At 42.2% G+C, this 21,158-nt stretch overlaps 1 protein-coding gene across 7 annotated transcripts in view; it reads right to left on the bottom strand.

The window, feature by feature from the left end:
- SPATS2L (spermatogenesis associated serine rich 2 like) overlaps positions 1 to 21,158 on the bottom strand; it is a 166,999-nt gene that overhangs the window by 23,094 nt on the left and 122,747 nt on the right. For 6 of the 7 annotated variants that reach the window (XM_058549526.1, XM_058549531.1, XM_058549532.1 and 3 more), the window contains 2 exons: positions 19,359 to 19,565; positions 17,866 to 18,001 (listed from right to left, as the gene is read on the bottom strand). In XM_058549526.1, the coding sequence (XP_058405509.1) occupies positions 17,866 to 18,001; positions 19,359 to 19,565 (343 nt within the window). The remainder of the gene's footprint in view (positions 1 to 17,865; positions 18,002 to 19,358; positions 19,566 to 21,158) is intronic. The other variant, XM_058549530.1, reaches the window with a different exon arrangement.

Below are 21,158 nucleotides of genomic sequence, written 5' to 3'. Positions count from 1 at the left end.
CAGAGCTCCTTTTCCTTCACTCCCCGTGGGATCCGGTCCTAAGTCCACCCCAGAACTGTCTCCTAACCGACTCCACTTTCACTGTCACCAGCTCAACTCCAGGCTCAGTATCAAGTAGTTGGTCACATTTATTTATTTAGTTCTTTGTTGGGATTCCTGGATCTGTCATCTTCTCCTCCATACATTTTTGCATTTCGGTTTTACAACAATCTGCATTCTTTTCATAACTGGAATTCTTTTTTCTGAATGCAGCAGTGGTGACAAATGGATCTTTCTAAAGATTTCTTGAATTCCACAGTGTTGTTTGGTAAACATACAAAACCCACACACATGTCTGCAGCATGTAGAGTAGGGTAGGGACAAACTCTTTGAAAAGCTGCCTGGTAATCGTGACTTTCGGGAAATGAAGTTGGTGCCTCTAAGTGGAACCACACTCAACATATAAAGGTAAGTTAACCACCCGCCGCCCCCCGGCCCCTCCCCACTGTCAGTAAACAGACGGCGCACTCAATCTGCCAAGCGGGCTGAGCCCGTCTTACTTCTGTTTCTTTTATCAGAGGTAATATTATCTGTTAATGTTAATATCTTTTAGTCCGTGTATTTTATATTGGAATCGTAGGATGATTTAAATCACAGTTAATGACTATTTCATCACACTGTCTGAGGTGCGTTTCTGGAATGAGACTCGCGCAGATTTAGCATAAGGACTAACTCCCAACACTGTTATATTTATAAAATCCTGGAGTTCCTCAAAAAGGACATAGTTAATTGAAAGAACAAACACACAGGATTCCTTTTTGTTCTTGGAATTTTTAAAATGACATCAGAGTCACAAAATTCTGTAAATTCTGCGAATCCCACAATAGCACACATTCAAGAGAAAAATCTATATTCCTCATATACCTCCATTCACAATTTTACATATGATTTAGCTTAATAATATAATTTCTTATCTTTGCCTATTACTTAGTGTTGTTTCTTTCCATGGAGACTACTTTTCAGGGAAAGTAACTATATTTCAGTTTCTATAGCTATAAAATGATATGATTTACCACCACTCCCTTTTTAAAAAAAAAAAAAAAAAACCTACATCTATGGAAAAGAAAGTAAACTTCTATCTGTGAATTTTAATTATCTTACAGCACAAGAGGACCATTTATGGAACTGAGTTAACATTCTTCACATTTTTACTGCATTTTATATGCTCGTCTAAAAAAAGTTGGAAAATATAGAAAGCAGGATAAAATAAAACAAATTTTAAAATAAGGCAAAATCTCTCTTTATCTCATACTCAAAACAGAGCCAACCACTCTGAACACTGTTGCGTTTCTTTCCAATTTCAGGGGCCTCGGGGGGGCATCTATGCAGAAGCTGTCAAGGCTGTTGAACATGAGTATCCTAGGAACAGAAACTAGAAGAGACTGATGTGGCACAAGAAGTCATAGAAATGCTGGCCCACATCCAACCCAAGGCAGCGAGTCAGCTGGCCGAGCCTCCACTGCCCTGGCGGGCTCCCGAATTCCTCGGCTATCATGGGAAAGGGGAGCCGGGAAGTGCACTTCTTGGTTTGGGCCATAGGCTCTCACCACCCAACATCTCCAGGCTCACCTGCTGCCCCTCACCTTCGGGACCTGCCCCTGCCCAGTGGCTTCCCAAGTCAGGGCACAAAGAAACAGCAAACTCTACATACTTACTTTACATTCTCAAAAGTAGACTTTCCTAATCGTTAATACACAGATTAACAGTAGTACACGTGTGATTTATAAATAACTTTTCTGGTTTGAGAGGGATGTGCTCAAAATTCCTTTATTGATAGAGACTCAGGGAACGTACTCCTCCCGGAGCACGCTGTGGTCTCTCTTGCTTCCAGTTCCTCGTGTTGTTCCTTCTGCATGGAATCCTTTCTCCCTTCTCAGTCTGGTAAATTTCTAGTAATCCTTCAGGAGCCAGCTCACATGTCACCTCTGCAATGCACCCTTTCCCAACCAGCCAGCCAGTGTGGATTCCCCTCCCCACCAACAGCTCCATTACGGTATTTGCTGTGCTGCACGGCACAGCTTGTTTCTGTCTGCTCCCACCACACCTTGGGCTTTTTTAGGAAAGAGATCGTCTTTTATCCATCAGTATTTTTAACAGTGCTCCTTCAAGTGTGATCCTCAGACTATGTACTCATTAAACGCAGATTCCTGGGCCCCAACACCCACCCAGAGAATCAGCACCTCTGGGAATGGGGCCCAGACGCTCCCAGTGCATTCCAAAGTCTGAGAAGCCCGGGCTTGTCACACATGCGTCCATCTATTAGATGGACAGATGAAGAAAGGGGCAGAGAAGGCAGAGAGATGGCATGGTAAAATGTGACAGGAGAAGGAGGGCTGGTTTGGTCGCAACTACAGCCATTCAGAATCGGGGTTCCTTTGCCTCGCTTCTCTCTTCACCGAGCAGTAAACAGTAAAAAGCTGTGATGCACCATCTGTATCGCATAGCTGGGATCCACTGCATGCTCAGTAAGAGGAAGGTGGAGAAAGGTCACTTCTGCATGGTGTCTGGGTATAGAGGAAAAGAAATGTACCAAATGCTTATCTGGAAAGGAGGAGAACTAGCCTAGCTTGAACTTCTATCATGGGCCAGACTAGAGATTTTCTAGAATGATCTGAGAAATGCATATCTTGTCCATGAATCTTCACAAAACCCCCAGAAAGTGACAGCATTTTGTAGCTGAGTAGAAGTTAAGAAACTCAACTACCTTCAGAGCGAGAATATGTGGAGATGAGATTCAAACCCTATTCTAACTCTACACCACGTGCCTCCTAATAAAGTGGTTAATAAACCCTGGAAAATGTGACTTTTGTTAGAATATGGCCTACTAAGAACAAAGGTTTACACTCACTGGGAGAATAACGTAACATACATACAAGGAATTCAGCCTTGTAGATGAGTTTTTGCTGTCCTAGCTGACAAATTGCCCAGAATGACTCCTTGGTCTCACTCTAAGAGAGAGAAATAAGCCCCAAGATCCATTCTGAAATTGTGATCTAGGATACCACACTTTAAAAATTATAATGTATTTTACATGTATACTAATATATAAGAACAAATGTCTTATTTTCTCAGTGAAAATGGATTATACTGTAAATTAAAACAAAAACAAAAATAATACATACTCTCCCTCTAGGTTTTTATAGATAGAATAATTTGCTTAATTCACTTTTATGGTTCTATTCTATGATGGAAACTAACAATTCCTATTCAGGAGCGTGTTACCAAGCTGGCTTGATTGGTAGCCTTCATTTGCTGAAAAGATTCAGAAATCTTTTCGGATTTCGAGCTGGAATCAGAATCCCCATCTTGTCCTCCGGCTCTTCTTGTGGGTCTGTTATTCTGCACAGCAGGCTGCAGTGAAGGGAGAGCTGACTTCCAATGCCGAGTGTGCGACAGACTCATGCACAGAGACGATCACACGCGGGGCTTGGAAAGACCATCCATACAAGTGCTGTTGATGCTGTTTCCGGGGACTGTACCCAAACTGGAAAGGCCAGTCCTGTACTTTTTGTATTTGTCAACCTGCTCTTCCTTCACGCCGCTTGATTCACTCAGTACTCGCAGTGGCCCTGGGGGAACATCTAACGCAGAGAAAAACCTCGAGGAGGAAACAAAATAGAAAAGGAGAAGCTTTCACCTCCAAAGAGCGAGCTACACCCATTTAGAATGACACGTGTTCACAAACGAGGCAAGATCTGAAATTCACTGCCCCACAGGGACTCAGCTCAGTCACAAAGTCACAGGAACCTTGCGTTACTCCATGGTATGTGGTATTTACCCTTCTCACGATTTCAGAAGGGATCCTGGAACTCATTTCTGTTCATTGGACTGGGGCAGAGTGAGGAAAAGCAGTCATTTTGGGCAATTTGTCAGCTAGGACAGCAACAAAAATGATACATAAGGCTCTCTTGTGGCATAAATACATTTATTAGCCTCTTCTGTTATTGTCTCTTGATATCCTTTGCGGGTGTATGTTCCTCTCTATACTATGCGTTCTTTTAATATGCTGGCACAACCTCGAATATTGGGTGTGGGCAAAGGAACATGGTTGTTTAATTTCTGTTGTGTAGAGCTTTGTACAAGTCACAAGCAGCTGGGCACTTAGTAAAAGGTGAAAGATTTATACGATCTAAAGGGAAACCAGAGTATCAGGTGGGCACTCAAAAAAACCATGAGAAGGGAGGGGATTAGTCAGAAAGGGCATGTGTCAGAAAGTCTTGTTTGTACAGGTTTGGTCGATGGGAGATTGTGTTCATTTCCAGAGCAGACGGACATAGAGACCTTTTATTAAATTTCTTTTAAAAACCATAAAAAATACAGCCCAAACTCTTGTTTTATCTTCATTACATGTTTAGTCTAAGGAACTGGCACAATCTAGTAATCATTTAACATACTGCTGATATTTTAAATAGGGAAGCTATGTAAAGTTATTAATATTTTTTATTATTAATTAGTAATATAAATATTATAATAAAAGTATAGCTATAATAAGTATAGTTATATTATAATAAAATAAATATAATTATTACTACTAGGAAGGCTTTGCAAAATTATTAGGTAACAATGCTATGTGGCTGAAAAGGTTCCTAATGCCAGCTCGCCTACTGGTAATCGCATTACAGACATCCCTTGTTGAGTGGTGCAGAGAAAAGCGTCGTTTTATTACTGGACAAGACACTTCTCCAGATACCCTTGGTGCTCGTGGGTGCACTAAGAAAGCTTACTATTTCTGCCACACGGTTTTAAAATGGAGCCTCTACTTGTTACCCATGCTTACATCAACATCCTCCATGTGACTGAACTTAAAAACCAAGTTTGCTTGTTGTCCTGGCATCTATCTTGTGACACAGATCTGATTCTAGGACCTGTTTTACCTAACACATATTTTTCCTAACTATCAAAGTCTATATAGTGCCACAATTCCAATGATTCCCCTACTTAAGAGAGGGTAATTAAATGGTCCACCAGTATTTGTTCGACCTCTACTGCATCATAAGATAATGCAAAAAAACCCTCCATTTTCATTCATTTTAAATAGCACAAGGGCTGGCACCCCTGAGGAGGTCGCTGGCATTAGAAGAGCTGGATGTGTGCCACGTGTGCCCAGGAGCACCAAGTAACACTGCTGCCTGGCTGAAGCCAAAGAAAAATACTCGTCCCGTCAACAGATATTCAGTGGACCAATTCTCCACTGTATTTATCTTTTTTTTTTTTAATTTTTTGTTTATTGCAGTAACATTGGTTGATAACATTGTAAAAATTTCAGGTGTACATCATTATACTTCTGTTTTTGCATAGATTACATCATGTTCACCACCAAAATACTAATTACAACTCATCACCACACACGTACCGAATTATCCCTTTCACCCTCCTCCCTCCCCCCGTTCCCTCTGGTAACCACCAATCCAATCTCTGTCTCTATGTGTTTGTTTATTGTTGTTATTATCTACTACTTAATGAAGGAAATCATACGATATTTGACCTTCTCCCTCTGACTTACTTCACTTTGCATTATACCCTCAATGTCCATCCATGTTGTCACAAATGGCTGGATTTCATTGTTTCTTATGGCTGAGTAGTATTCCATTGTGTATATACACCACATCTTCTTTATCCATTCGTCCCTTGATGGGCGCTTAGGTTGCTTCCAAGTCTTGGCTATTGTGAATAACGCTGCAATGAACACAGGGGTGCATGTACCTTTACAAATTGGTGTTTTCAAGTTCTTTGGCTAAATACCCAGCAGTGGAATAGCTGGATCATATGGTAGTTCTATCCTTGATTTTTTGAGGAATCTCCATACTGTTTTCCATAGTGGCTGCACCAGTTTGCACTCCCACCAGCAGTGTATGAGAGTTCCCTTCTCTCCACATCCTCTCCAACACATGTTGTTTCCTGTCTTGTTAATTATAGCCATTCTGACGGGTGTGAGGTGATATCTCATTGTAGTTTTGATTTGCATTTCCCTGATAGTTAGTGATTTTGAACATCTTTTCATGCGTCTGTTGGCCATCTGTATATCTTCTTTGGAGAAATGTCTGTTCAGGTCTTTTGCCCATTTTTTAATTGGGTTGGTAGTTTTTTTGTTGTTGAGATGCATGAATTCTTTATATATTTTGGAGATTAAGCCCTTATCAGATGTATGGTTTGCAAATATCTTCTTCCAATTGTTAGGTTGTCTTTTCGTTTTGTTGATGGTTTCCTTTGCTGTACAGAAGCTTTTTAGTTTGATGTAGTCCCATTTGTTTATTTTTTCTATTGTTTCTCTTGCCCGGTCAGACATGGTGCTTGAAAAGATGCTGCTAAGACCGATGTCGAAGAGCGTACTGCCTATGTTTTCTTCTAGAAGTTTCATAGTTTCAGGTCTTACATTCAAGTCTTTAATCCATTTGGAGTTAATTTTTGTGTATGGTGTAAGGTAAGGGTCTACTTTCATTTTTTTGCATGTGGCTGTCCAGTTTTCCCAACACCATTTGTTGAAGAGACTTTCTTTTCTGCATTGTATGTTCTTGGCTCCTTTGTCAAAGATTAGCTGTCCATAGATGTGTGGGTTTATTTCTGGGCTTTCGATTCTATTCCATTGATCTGTGTGTCTGTTTTTGTGCCAGTACCATGCTGTTTTGGTTACTATAGCTTTGTACCACTGTATGTATCTTTACATGCCTCAGATCTTCATCCTCATCCCAGTCCCACTGTCATATTCAGTTTTATTGCAGAATGAGAAAAAGACTTAGATAGAGACAGAACGGCTGATGAAGGTGACTGCCCACCATTAGCTACAAATGCCAGTTCTTAATATTTCTTTTCTCCTAAGGACTGACTTGAATTCTATAATGAAAAATTAGACAAAAAAGCAAAGCCTTCGATTTTCTACACTTCAATATAATCGTTTTTCTGGTCTTAAGGAGACAAAAATGTAATTTGACCTTTAAAATGTGTACCTGGGGCCGGCCCCGTGGCTTAGCGGTTAAGTGCGCGTGCTCCGCTACTGGTGGCCCAGGGTTTGGATCCTGGGCGTGCACTGACGCACCACTTCTCCAGCCATGCTGAGGCTGCGTCCCACATACAGCAACTAGAAGGATATGCAACTATGACATACAACTATCTACTGGGGCTTTGGAGAAAAAAAGGAGGAGGATTGGCAATAGATGTTAGCTCAGAGCCAGTCTTCCTCAGCAAAAAGAGGATTAGCATGGATGTTAGCTCAGGGCTGATCTTCCTCACAAAAAAAAATATATACATAATTTGACCTTTAAAATGTGTACCTGGGGCCGGCCCCGTGGCTTAGCTGTTAAGTGCGCGTGCTCTGCTACTGGCGGCCCGGGTTCGGATCCCGGGCGTTCACCGACGCACCGCTTCTCCAGCCATGCTGACGCCGCGTCCCACATACAGCAACTAGAAGGATGTGCAACTATGACATACAACTATCTACTGGGGCTTTGGGGAAAAACAAGGAGGAGGATTGGCAATGGATGTTAGCTCAGAGCCGGTCTGCCTCAGCAAAAAGAGGATTAGCATGGATGTTAGCTCAGGGCTGATCTTCCTCACAAATAAAATAAAACTGTTAGAAAAAATAAAAATAAAAAATAAATAAAATAAAATGTGTACCTGGAAGGTTTATGTTTCAGGCAGTATGGAAAAGAACTCTCCTACTTCACTGATATGAAAAGAGAAGATACTATGGTTTTGGGGGGTATGTAAATGATTGGAAAACAAATTTCTTCTCTCATGCCTCCAGTGGAGGGTCTCCAGTGGTGGGTCAGAGGGCAGCTGGGGGAGGGGCAGGTAGATACTCATGTGGGCTGCAAAGGGAGGACTCTCAGTCCTTCTTCAAGGAGGGAGCAGAGGGACAGCATAACGTGCAGAAGCACTGGGGCACTCTTCCCCTTGCCTTCTCAGCGTGATTGATATCTTGGGACACATCATTCTTTGTTATAGGTGAGGTGGTGGGGAGGGCTGTCCAGTGCATTCTAGGACATTTAGCAGCATGCCTGGCCTCTACCCACTAGATGCCAGCAGTACTCCCTCCCCGCAGTTGTGACAACCAAAAATATTCCCAGACATGCCAACTGTCGCCTGGGGGCAAATTCATCCCACCGAGAACAGTGCTCCAGCCCCAGCCCCCACCCTTTACAGGACTCTCCACCAGGGGTTTTCAACCCCAGATGCACAAAAGAATCACCTGGAGTTCTTAAAAAAAAAAAAAAACCTATTCCTGGGTCCACTTCGGACCAGTGACACCAGCATTTCTGGGGTGCCACCTAGGCAAAGGATGACCACAAAGCTCTAGGCGTTTTTAACTATAGTGTATACACATATACTTTGGTATAGAGAGCAGTAAATATTAATTTACAGGCATCATCTTTCAGTCAACGTTATTCACAAAGAGAAAAATAAAAAACCCAGAGCACAGAAAAACCAGGCTTTAACACTGTATGGAAAGCCAGGTATCACACAAAAAGCAGCTACAAATTTGGGGAATGATGGGGGAAAAACCAACCAATGAGGAAACAATCCTGCTATGTGACAGCCCTCCCAAAGAAGAAAAATGGTCTTATTTGGACTCAAACTGAAGTAGTTCCAAGGCTGTAGGCTCCAAGAGCTTTATATTACTTGGGCACCCAAGAAGCAGCAGACTGAGCCATGGGACAGATTGCTGCATGAGCTGTTCTGAAATGCAACAGCCCCCCGGCGATTTCCCCTTTGGAAGGCTCCTCAAGCTCACGTCCCAGAAAAAGGGCACAGTATTTAAAATGTCCCAGTGATGATATCTGGTCTGTGTGGGGCCGCCCTGCTGACCACCCCAGTGGGCTGTGTGTGGTTTTGCCCGGCTACCAACGGCTCCAGCAGCAGATGGAGAGGCCCCCTTTGGAGTGGGATTGAGGGATGCCGGAAGAAGATACCCTTATCTCAAAATAGCTTTTTCTGCAGCCTGAATTTCTCACTTCTAGAGTTATTCTGGCTGGTGGAGAGAGTCTCAACAGACTCAGTTTACATTTGTTCACATGCAAATATGTCACTTTGGGAGGCAGGACACATGGTGATCAAAAGGATGAGGTTATCAGTCACAGAGAAATGAGTTCCAATGTTAAAAGGAAGAAGGAAAGGGATATGGGGACCCCACTACGAGTTCCTGTCTTGTCGTGAGTGGGGTCACGGTGAGCGACCCCTGGCCTGCAGGGGCGGCAGGAGGCGCACCCCATCTTTGCTGTGCAGGGGAAACGCCAAGATGGAGAGCAAGCAGGCAGAGAAGGGCAGTGGGCAAGGCCTGAGGGTCGGGGCAGCGGAAACTCCTGACCTACTTCCACGTTCTGCTGGAGCCGGGCCTGGCACTGCTTCAGGAAAAAAGAAACATGAGGTGCAGGAACGTTTCTGGCCTCTTTATACAGAATGCCTGCTTTAACTGATTTCTTTTTCCTATTTGAACCCAAAGCAGCCTAAAAATATCGGCCCCTCCAGCCCCCATTCTCTTCAACCCCGTTATCCCACCCCCAACCCCCAGCACACTCTCCCCCTTCGGCTCATCACCATCTTCCATCTTCTTTAGGAACGCTTTTAATTAGATGTTAAATTGACAGTAACACCTAACAATCTTTACAGCTCTACTTTGAAATGCTCTCTGCTCCAGCATATGGCAGAACTATCAAGTATTACTCTCCTTCCTCAGTGTTGTTTGAGTTTAATGTTTCATTGCTCATTTTAAGCCTTTACCATCAACTTGTACACATACACACAGATTTGTGATGAGAAACTAGACTAGTCTGCACACAGCAATGAAATCTGGCAGCCATGATTCCAAAGGAAGAATACCTTCCAGTCGTGGTAAGGGCTGAGCCTATAGAAGAGAAACCAGCTGTTTCCTATTAGGTCCTGATGGGACTCTTCACACAGATGCTCATGCTGCAGAATTTATTTTCTGTTAAGACATATTGTGACGGCGTTGTGCTATCAGTGTTCCTCTCTCAAATCCCCAATTCTTTTCTGGGAAAATGAGACTGATCCATGTCATGGTCATTTAGCCCCATGTAACTGGGTTCTGGTTAAATGCCAACTTTGATATTATAGTTTAGCTACTTAAAGGTTTTCCTTAATAACTGTATTGAACAAAGTATTCTTCACAGCCAGATTGGGAAGGATAAGCATTTAGGTCATCTTACTCAAAAAGGTGCTCACTCAGTCCTGAGCATGTGCAAACAAGTGCTTTCTCCCAGCCTCACAAAATCATCATTCTCATGAATTCCAGCAGCATTTGGGGGAAATTTAGCAAAGCCAATGTTTAGAACTTGTTACATGAGAGTTTCTGTTTAGTGCTGTGGAAATGAACAAAGGAAACCCAAATCACAACAGAGTCAGGAAGTCAGGACGGGAGGGCTCTCCTGCACATCACACACTCAGCTTACAGGTACCCGGCAGGCAGCAAGAAGACTTCCTTCCGAGGCAGCAACAATGCGCCGCCCGCCGCTCGCAGCCAATGAGAAGCCGCCACAGCCCCAATTTCCTCCCCAAACCTAAAGAAAGCCAACCTTCCCTTGTTTCCTGGGACTTGCCTATCGGTAAACGTGATTTGCTTGTCTGGAATTGTAATTCCTTTGCTATTCTCCCCCAAAAATCATTTTGGCTAGCCAAAGACCGTGTTATTTCATTTCTAAGGTTGACATTTCATAGTGATCACAAAGGGACCTGAAGGAGACGAATCCCTGGGGAACTGCGGGCGGTCCCCTTGGCCCTTTGTGCTCTCCGCCCTGTGGGTCCTCTTCTTCCTTTTGGTTGGGAAGTCTCCTCTCGGATTCTAAATCCCTCTTTTTGGTCGAGCTCCCCGCATTTATTCAGATATGTCTTCTTGAAGGCATCGTCCTTTTGGTGAGTATTGCTTTGTTTTTCTGAACTTCTAAATTGAGATTATGGGATCCCAATCCTCTAAACGCTCTCCGGATGGCCCTCCTTCTGGGACCCCAGCCGGTTTCATGTTTAAGAACAAAGTCCCTCCTCATGCATATTTTTAACTAAACAGACCGACCTAACCAAAGATAATTTAGAACTTCAATGGCCATTATGGGGAACCTTCCATCTCCCCAAATTTGTTTTTCTCAGAGCTAAACCTGAAGACCTCGACTCTGAAATGAAACAAACTGAAGAGGATGCCTACTTCAATTGGTGTCTTGAAGCTTCCAAGCGTATTCAGGACTGTAAAATTGCCTCTTTACAAAATACCATTTCTAAATTGACTGAGGCAAATAAACAACCGAAAGAAGATAAAAACATCAGAGGCCTCTTTACCCCTGCCACCTGCCCAACCCTGGACTTCCTCCCTCTGCCCCTACTGCGCCTACCCCACGTCCTTTGTACCCTCCACTTCCTCATTCCAACCCTCTCGCTGAACTTCCCTTTTTTTCTCTGAACCTCTCTCCTTCCTCCTCATCTGAACCGTTAGAACCTGCCCCTTTAGAATCAGACCCTCTGAGAATCCTAATAAGCCCCTAATTTCCTGTGTCCCCTGGACTAAGGCAAACTACGAGCAATTGTGGAAGATTTTCCTAGAGTTACTGAAGATCCTTATAGATTTGCCGAGGAATGTAATACAGTCATCCAGACTTACCAACCAGATTCTCAGATTTATACCAGTTAGTTCACATGCTCATTGGTAGAGGTCAAACCCATCACTGGATGAAAACAGCTAATTGGGATGATCCTAAAAAGTCTCTAGAACTACACATGACAGACCAACCCCCTGCCGTGTTACGTGACCCGGCGCAGAAATCCCTAGGGTTTTCCCCAAATCTGTTGATAGGAATAAGCTTCAGACTTCCACCCAGAAACCCAGTGAACCTGTGCATGACTATTACAGTCGACTCCAAATTGTTTTTAAGGAAAATTCTGGTCTCCCTGTGGATGTCGAATCTACTTAGGTAGCCTTCAACTCTACATTCACTAATGGGCTATACCTGGACCTTTCTCTCTTGGTTAAGAGAACCAGAATGGAATGGGAAACTATGTCCACTCCAGACTTAGTTAATCTGGCAAACCAATTAGCCCACACCCTAGATGATTCTAAGAAAAGACCATTAAAATTCTTAATCTCCATCCTCAACAGATGGCAGCCCCTAAGCAAAATCCTCCTGGCCTCTGTCCTTATTGTAAGAAGCCAGGACCTTGGAAACAAGACTGCTATAAACTGAAATGCTCCAGGCATCTTCAGTGGCCCACCCAATCTTTCCAGTGTCCTCTCACTTCCTAATGATGGGGCTCCGGGGAGTCATAGGGACTTTTCCCAACCCTTCCTCTAGACTGGCTGGAGAAACAATTCTCCAAATTAGGAATGAATTTCTATCTGTCCTTATTGATACTGGAGCTACACTCTCATTGCTCAACCCCACTACTATTAAATAGCTGCTGCCTCAGAGTACTAAAGCAGTTCAAATAGTGGAGGTCTCTAATAAACCTCAACAAGTCAAGAAAAAAGATATTGAATCAAAAATGCTTAGTGCTCTTTTAACAGGAGTGCATAGGGCCTACCCTTATGCCCTAACTGGTGATGACTGTGCCGTTTGGCCAGTTCTACAGCAATTTTCACTGCACTTATCATTCCCAGTTTTCAGGACTAGTTGAACTACCAATGGCATCATCAAAACCCAGTCAGCAGAGTTAGTACAGACCTTTCAAATACCCTAGCCAAAAGCATCACCATTGGTCCTTCTGAACCTTTGGGCCACTCCCTTTGGAACCCACAAACTCTCACCCTTTGAAATAATTACTGGGTGCTCAATGCATCTAGCCCCTGCCTCTTTTGATTCACAAGTGATAAAAGGAGCTATACTTCAATATTGTAAAGGTCTAACTGCATCCATTGAGAGTAACCATACATTAGTGGAACAATATTTCCACAGCGTGCTCCCAGGAGACAAAGACTTTAAGCGTCACACCTTACTACCTGGAGATTTTGTCTGTTGGAAAAGACATCTCCAGAAAAACTCTCTTCAACCCTACTGGAAAGGCCCTTATCAGGTACTGTTAACCAACCCTTGTGCCACTGAACTCCAAGGAATAGACTGTTGGATCCATGTGTCATGTCTAAAGAAAGCGCCAAACCCTGACTGGACCTACATGCCAACTGGTGATCTAAAAGTAAAGATTTCCAGGAACTGAAGCAGATGACAGCTGAAGGAGACAGCTTTCCCAAGATGGACGGACCAGGCCTGTATATCTTTTCCCCACTGTTACTTCTCACTTTATTTTCTCCCCCTCTTTTTTGGAAAGACAATGCTATTATCCATATTTCCCAATCCATTGCCAAAGGGGGAAAGCTTTCTGATTGTTGGATTTGCCACCAAAAACCTCGATCTGTCCAAAACCTCGATCTGTCCATGACAGCAGTGACCCTCTAGTATGATCTTAAGTCCACTTGCTATAATAAAATAACCTGTCTCTGTGCAGCCTTTGGGGACAAAGTCCACAGAACAGAATGGCTTCTTCCCAAATATTCCCCAAACACCACTGACCGTTGGCTCAAAAGGGCCAATCAACAAATCACTATTATTAATCAAACCCTAGCAGGAGTCTTATGTGTACCACCTGGTTTTATCTTCGTCTGTGGCAAATGGAACTCTCAACGGGCCTAGGAATGTTTGGACAGTTGGTGAATGGGAGGGCAGTGTTTACTAGGATAGGTAACATTAATATCTGTAATAAATCTGAAGCTTCCTATTGGTCTTCCCACTAAACCTTCATAAGTGTCTTAAATGGGAACTACCCAGGGGCATACATGACCCTGGGTTTGCCTCCATAGGGAGAGCCTTTCTTCCTTGGGTTGGATTACGTGCCAACGAGCATATGATCAGAACTCTCTCCCTAACGTTAGGGGAGCTAGCCAATTCCACAGCGAAAGCAACAGCAGCCCAACAATGATCACTTGACTCATTGGCTAAAGTAGTTTTAGACAGTTGCATAGCCCTTGATTACCTACTTGTTGAACAAGGAGGTGTTTGTGCAATAGCAAATACCACCTGCTGCACGTGGACAAATGCCTCTGGAGAAGTAGAAACTCAGTTACACAAGATCAGGAACAAACTCACCCTTTACAACAAATTTCACCTGACTCTCTGTGATCCTTTGATTTGTTCAGTTGGCTACCTTCAGGTCTAGGGTCATGGTTTAGAACCATCATACAAACTGGATTTGTCCTATTACTTTTAATTCTGCTTTGCATAATTATTTTTAAACTTTGTACCTGTTGCATGTCAAACCTCTGCAGAAATGATGCACCAAATAGAATGATGTTAGCTCAACACTTTGAGATGACAAAATAGGATCTCAAGAGTGAAAATGCCTGTGAGTTCCCCCCTTCTACCTTCCTTTTTACTCAGATGTGACCTCAAATGGTTTATGATCACTATGCACTTGCCCTCCAACATGGGACATGACATCTAGGAAAGGTCCTTCTGAGGTGCCGCGGGACCAAATATAATTCCACTAAAACTGGATAACCTGACTCTTGATCAGCAATGCTTTCAAGGAAAGGTCTTGATCAAAAGGGGAAAATGTGAAAATGAACGAAGAAAACCTAAAGCAAAATGGAGTAGGGAAGCCATGAAGGGAGGGCTCCCCACCTTTCTCCTAAAACCTAATAAAAGCTGACCTTGCCTTTGTCTCTTTGGACTTGCCTATGGCTCACTATAGTTTGCTTGCCCAAAATTGCAATTCTTCTGCTGTTCCTGAATAAACTCATTTTGGCTAACTAAACACCTTGTTATTTAACATTTTTAAACTATACACAATGCCTGCTGAATGCTTTGGTGAGACAACTGGGTGGCCCGAAGTAAGGAGAAACAGAACTGGAAGTTCAATGTCACTCATGCACCAGATGAGTTAACATCTGTCTCAGAACCAACACTCTTTCTGGAAATCTACATAGGACTTGTCTCACATCCTCCAAATCTTGATATGCCTTACAATGTAATCCTGAGGTTTCAGCTGCATTAAATGAATGGCGCTACATTCAAAATTCTCTCTAATGCCCAGAATTCATGATTTTCTCACCAATAGGAAAGCTTCATTTTATTTTAAATATTTAATCTGCCTTCTTCAATTCTGTGACCTGCTATTTTTCAAGAGCACCACATTCCCTAAAACTCATCCTTTTCTCCCCCTCAGAAAATGAGAGGGAGGCTTAATTCAAGTACATCACCGTGTTGGCTGGGCTGCAAGACTTATTTGGAATAGAAGCGAAGTTTTCTCGTTTGGCGGAAATGCATGTAAATGGTTGATTAAAAAATATTTTGGTTTTATTTTTAAGTTAACATATAATTATTTTGGGATCAGTTTTGTTAAGGGTTAGATCAAAAAACAAGTGCTGGTGGTTACTCATTTTGTAGCAATAGCATAAAGAAATGGTTGATCTCAATTTTTTCTTCTTCAATTGAGAGGAAAAGTGCCATTTTGTCAAGTAGGTGACTTTTAAACAGCAGTACTGCTTAGCAGAGCTCATTCAGAAGTGCTCCTTCCCATCAGTTTAAAACACAATGTGAATTACAAGCAGAGAAAAGATACACAACTTCCCTGGGTGCTGACTTTTCTGGCCCCACACTTTTAGCTCTTGAGGAATAAAACACTCAAAGAATCTGTTATAAATCTCAAGATGTCTCATGACCCATGTGATGTTCATTTTACTAAGGAAATAAAATAAAAAATAAAAGTACTCAGAGCAGCTGGAAGAGAGAGGTAATTTGAGGTCATTGCTACACTTTGTCAATTAGTGTGTGAGTCACTGAGATGGAAGGTACCATACACAGGCCTCAGAGGAAGAGTTTATTCCAAAGTGCTGCATACATAAAAGGATAAGACAGAGCGGTCTTCTCTTAGCAGCTAACTAATGCCTCCAGACAGAGGCTGGCAAACTACAACCCCCACGAGCCAAATCTGGCCTCCTGCCCTTCTGCCTTCTCTCTGGCTGCTTTCATGTCACAACGGCAGAGCTGAGCAGCTGCATAGAGACCTTACAGCCCATAAAGCTTACAGTGTATACTAGCTGGCTCTTTACAGGTAAAGTTTGCTGACTCTGGCTCTAGAGAACAGGCCTAGAAGTTGGGTGTGCTTATACATATTAGGGTAACTTAAGGATAGATTGAAAAATCATATAACTATAAAATTTAAAAACCAACAATAATAATAGTAACATCTTTCATTTGCATAGCATCTATACCTTCTCTAAGTAGTTTCAAACATATTCTTGGAGTTTTCTTTGAACAATTAGTTGGGTTATAATCTGATCAGAGAAGAGTTCCGCTCAAGTCGAGAGGCCGTGACTGGGTTCAGGGTAAATGATTCCTCATTGAATGATGACTGAAGGAGATGGTTTTCTTTCAAGTCCCTGGTGTCTTATGCACACTTGGGATTTTATATTATATGTACCAGATGGTTTAAAATTCAAAAAGTTTAGATTAGGTTAGTGTTAAGTATAATCCTTAGTTTTACACAACTCTACAATCAGCTAAAAAGCACACTAGTGCCAAAGAAAGGAGTTGGAATAGGAAAAATATGCAGAAGATGTGATCAAATTCTAGAATCACGGGAGGCGAATGAGATATAGGGCATGTGTTATATGAGCCTGGCATTGTGGATATGTGTTTTCTTTATCCTGTATTTTCCCTCTTAGCACCCTGATTTTCCTCTGGGGAACCATAGCTCTTCAATTCTCAGTTATGGGGCTCACCCCACCGCTAACTCTGAGGTAGGCATGTGACTCCAGCTTGGCTAGTGGGAAGACTTGTCCCTCTAGCCACAGTGACTGGTTTAGGGACAGATACATGACCAACCCAGCCAATGGGAAGTAGCCCTTGGTCTCTGTTAGAACTACTGGAGACAAAGCCCTCCCTCAGATCACAGGGGCTAAGATGATGTAAGCTTGGAGCTGCCAGGGGATCATCCTTGCTACTACATGGAGAGAGCATGCCCAAGAAACCAAGAATAAGCAGAACCAGGAGATTGTGGGAGCCATTGAGAGAGGAAAGGAGAGAGAGAGGGAGTGAGGGAGGAAGGGGAGGAGGGAGAGAGAGAGAAACTGAATCCTGATAACATAATTTGGGCTTAGAAGCAAATTTGCCTAAAGGAATCTTCTGAAATTTTCATGTACATCAGCCAATAAATTCTCTTTTGTCTTTGACTAGTGTGACTTGGGTTTCTGTCACTTGAAACCAAAAGAGTTCTGATTGATACACTGAGAACATTTTTCTACTGATAATAACTTAACCTTTACCACCAGATATTTCATTCCAATTTGGACATGAGCAAATGTGCAGGGCTCCAAGAAACATCTTCTATCACAATCAGCCACCGGGCAGGGCAGGACCAAAACCATACAGTGTACCATTTCTTAATTCTAGTCTTAAAGGGACCCAAGAATGGGATTCTATCACTAAGCTTATGTAGGATGTTTCTGAGTTTTAAGGGAGTTTTTCTTATTTTATTATGGTAAGACTGGAAAATATTTTTTCTTAGTAGCATTCATGATATTAGCCTTCCAGGGATTTGTCAAAAATATCATTTGTTGAGGTTTTGTTCTTTGTTGAGGTTGTGTTCTACATCATTCATATACTTTTGGGCCAAGTTCAAATGCCAATGAATTATGTGTATCAGGTTTCTTTTTATTCAAACACTTTTTCTTCTTTTTTATTCCCAGGATGTATGCCTCTGCCTGCAGGGCTTACAAAAATCTGCTAAAGAGTTGTTCTGTGATGTTTATGTATTAAATAAACAATGTTTTCCATCTGAAGCTTGTACTTATAGGAACAGCTCAAGTGCTGTGATTTTAGTTTGAGTTGAATGACTCACCAGTTGTGTAATTCAGCAAAGGCAGCTTTGATCTTCTTCACCGAACTATCCACTTCTTCCTTGATCATGACGCGGTATCTGGTTAGAGACACAGTGCAGCGTTGCAGATCCTTCACCGATTTCTCTATATTTGGGCCTAAAATTAATGTCAAGAAAAAAATGTTAAATTGAGCACTTTATCTTTTTATTTGTAGCTAAACAACAACAACAAAACAACTAACTCACCACCCCCCCCCAATAAAAAGAGAGATTTGTCTTTTGTTTTTCAATGAAAAATAAAAGTTCTGTCAAGAGGATGTTTATAACCCAGAGTTTGTAAAATCCAGAGTGGGTAGTTTGTACAGCCCCTGACTGCTGTGATTCTACCAGGGGGTTCTCTGGCTGGGCCGTTTCGGACACACGTGTCTCCCTGGCTCTTTGGAAAGAGTCTCTGATCATTATATTCTATCGCAAACTGCAATTTCTTTAGAATCTGACATGTCTAAAGACCATTTGTGCTGCTGGCTCTTTCTGTAAACACCAGTCTGCGTGGTTAAAAGCCAGCAGGGTTTTTGGAAGAGGAAAATGACATAGAGACTGGGAGAGGTACAAATGAGCTAGGGAGAGGATGGAGCATCAGTGCCAGGTACGCTGGCTCTGGCCCCATCGGTCCTGAGCCAGGCCTATAATTATAGCAGCAGCACTTACAGCAGCTCCATGGGCGCCAGTCTTGCCTGATTTCCTGAAACTGTCACCAGGGTTTACAGATACTGCAGAGCAAATAGGCAAATGGTACTTATCCCAACAAGGGCATGTTGCTTAGAAGAAAGAAATCTCCCTCAAGGAACGTGAGAAAGTATATCAAACCAAAGCCAAGGAAATCAGTTACAACTGAGGCTGAATAAGAAGAATATTATTCTTCAATCTTCTGGGAATCAGAAAGTGATTTAGCCCTTTTCTCTTTTAATACCAGTTTTGTAGAAAGCATATCAAAGCTTGAAAAAAAATAAAAATACAGTGTGTCAAATATAAAACCCTCTTTTAGTGTTATATTGTCTGCAAGTTCTAACACAGAACGAAATTTACGTGAGGAAGGTCATATCTGAAGAAGACACACCAGCCTCTGGACTCATCTTCATTCAATGCAAGTTCAGAACTTGTGTATCAGGGAAACATTCAGCATTCGCATTTCTACCAGAACTCCTGCATTAGCATTTCCTTTATAAGATAATAGGGTAGAAAGTATTAGTGGTGCAAATTCATCCATGCCTGCAAAGAGAATGGCCACAGAGGGGCAGAGAGAGGGGATGTAATTCCACTTAAGCATTCAAGGCCTTTGATTAACATGAGAGGAATCACATCCGCCTTTCAATCTCTGTGGGTCACAGAAGGAAATGCAATGTCACATGTATCTCTCCTCACTAAGCAGCATCTTCCCGCAAGTTCTGTCATTCTGGCACTTCTCTGTGTGTGCAAAATATGTTGAATCATTCGTGCAAAAGAAATCACTTTACCTCTTTTCTTTGCCAACTCATCTGGCTTTATTTCAAGATGAGCTGCAGGGGCATTGGACTTAACAGGAGATGTTTTTGCCTTAGGCTTGCTTGGGTTACCAGGCTGCTCAGCTGACCACTGTAGGCCATCTGACCCCTCTGGTGTTCCATGTATAGGTTGGGGGTTCCCATCTAAGGATAGTTTCTGTTGCAGTGGTCTGTTGCCTTCTGTAAGAAAACACCAAATAATGACTGTGAAGTGATAAACTAGACACACTGATGATAAAGTGATGGGGGATGCCAAGATTTTTGTTTTTGTTTACTTATTGGCAATAATGCCTTTCATTGCAAACAGTCAAGAAACTGTTTTAATAGAATCCCTAGAAGATTAGAAGATATGCTAGAAATAGAAATAGCCTTGGACTTGGAGTCAGCAGACCCGGTAGGTGTTTTGGCTCTTATAATTACTTGCAAGGTGACCCTGGGCAAGCCACCTAAAACCTCTGAGCCTTAGTTTCTTCACTCATAACTAACCAGGGAGGATATTAGGGGGTCTACATGAGATGAGCAGGGTTGTTTTTTTATTTTTTTCCATTAAGGAAAGGCTTAGGCGTCTTTAAGTACGATTTCAAATTGAGGCTATAAAAATGTAGCCCTCCTATCTCCAAGTGAGACATTACTGTCTTGCGGTATTTTATTCTAAATTAATGAAAGGAGAAGAGTGATTGGAGATGGGGCAAGAATGAAGTGACAACAGGTACTGTAATCATTTCATCTAATTTATGGAGGGATTAAGTCAGGAAACATCATCATAATATCTCAACTATATTTAAAATCTAGGGCGTAGATTCTTTCTGGAGCTTTAATACATGAGGCAATAAAATAGTAGCACATTGCTTTTGGCATCTTTTAAAGGTAGGTTCCTATTTAGTAATTGCTGGAGTGAATTAAATGGCACCTTAGTGGCCCGAAAAGGAAATGTGTCACCCTTAACATCTTACTCACAACCAGAGAGGGCTTTGGGTGTGAGAAAAGGGAAGCCAGCATGCTTCTGATGGCCAGATTCTTGGAGAAAGCTGAGTGTAGTAGAAAAGTGTGCAGGTTTGGGCCCCAGAGGCCCGTGTTCTGCTCTTCCCTACGTCTCGGATGACCCTGTAGGAATGACTTCACCTTTCTGGCTGACTATGGCTCATACTCAAACAGAGCACGATGTCATCTCTATGAGTCCAGCCCCTTCTCAGAGAGTCACCCTGCCTCACTTCTCTCTGCTCCGATGGTGCCTCGTAAAAACTTAGTGCATTATATTTTAACACAGGGCTTACACGTCTGCCCCTGTGAATCAGAAAAATCTGATTCATTTTTGAAGCTCCAGTACTTGTGTCTGGCTCAACAGGTTATCTGTAGAATTGTGACTGAATTAAAGTACACTTAAAATGATTTCACAGAAAAAAAAACAAACAAAGAACACCTTTCCTGACACTGTCACAACATTACAGAGACTACACTCTGGAAAGTGCAAAAGAATATGATTTGGGTCCTAGTCAATTTGATTTTAGACATTAGCCCATTTATGATAAGTGTAAATATGACTTTAGTTGAATCCATCATTCATAACCTATATATCAAGAAGGCACACATCCGCTTTATGGGCTGAAAGATGAGTACTTTTTAAAATTTACTTTAAGGGAAATTACACTACACAATGAAATGTTCAGCAACGGTAGTGAACAAAGTAATTAAGTACTGAAAACAGCATTTCCTCCAATAATGAAACAGATTTAAATGGCAGTGTGCCATTTTCTCTTTATTACACTTCAGTAT

This window comes from Diceros bicornis, chromosome 10 (genome assembly GCF_020826845.1).
Source record: "Diceros bicornis minor isolate mBicDic1 chromosome 10, mDicBic1.mat.cur, whole genome shotgun sequence".
Classification (NCBI taxonomy): Eukaryota; Metazoa; Chordata; class Mammalia; order Perissodactyla; family Rhinocerotidae; genus Diceros; species Diceros bicornis.
The sequence above is the reverse complement of the archived record's forward strand: the minus strand, read 5'-3'. Positions and strand labels throughout refer to the sequence as shown.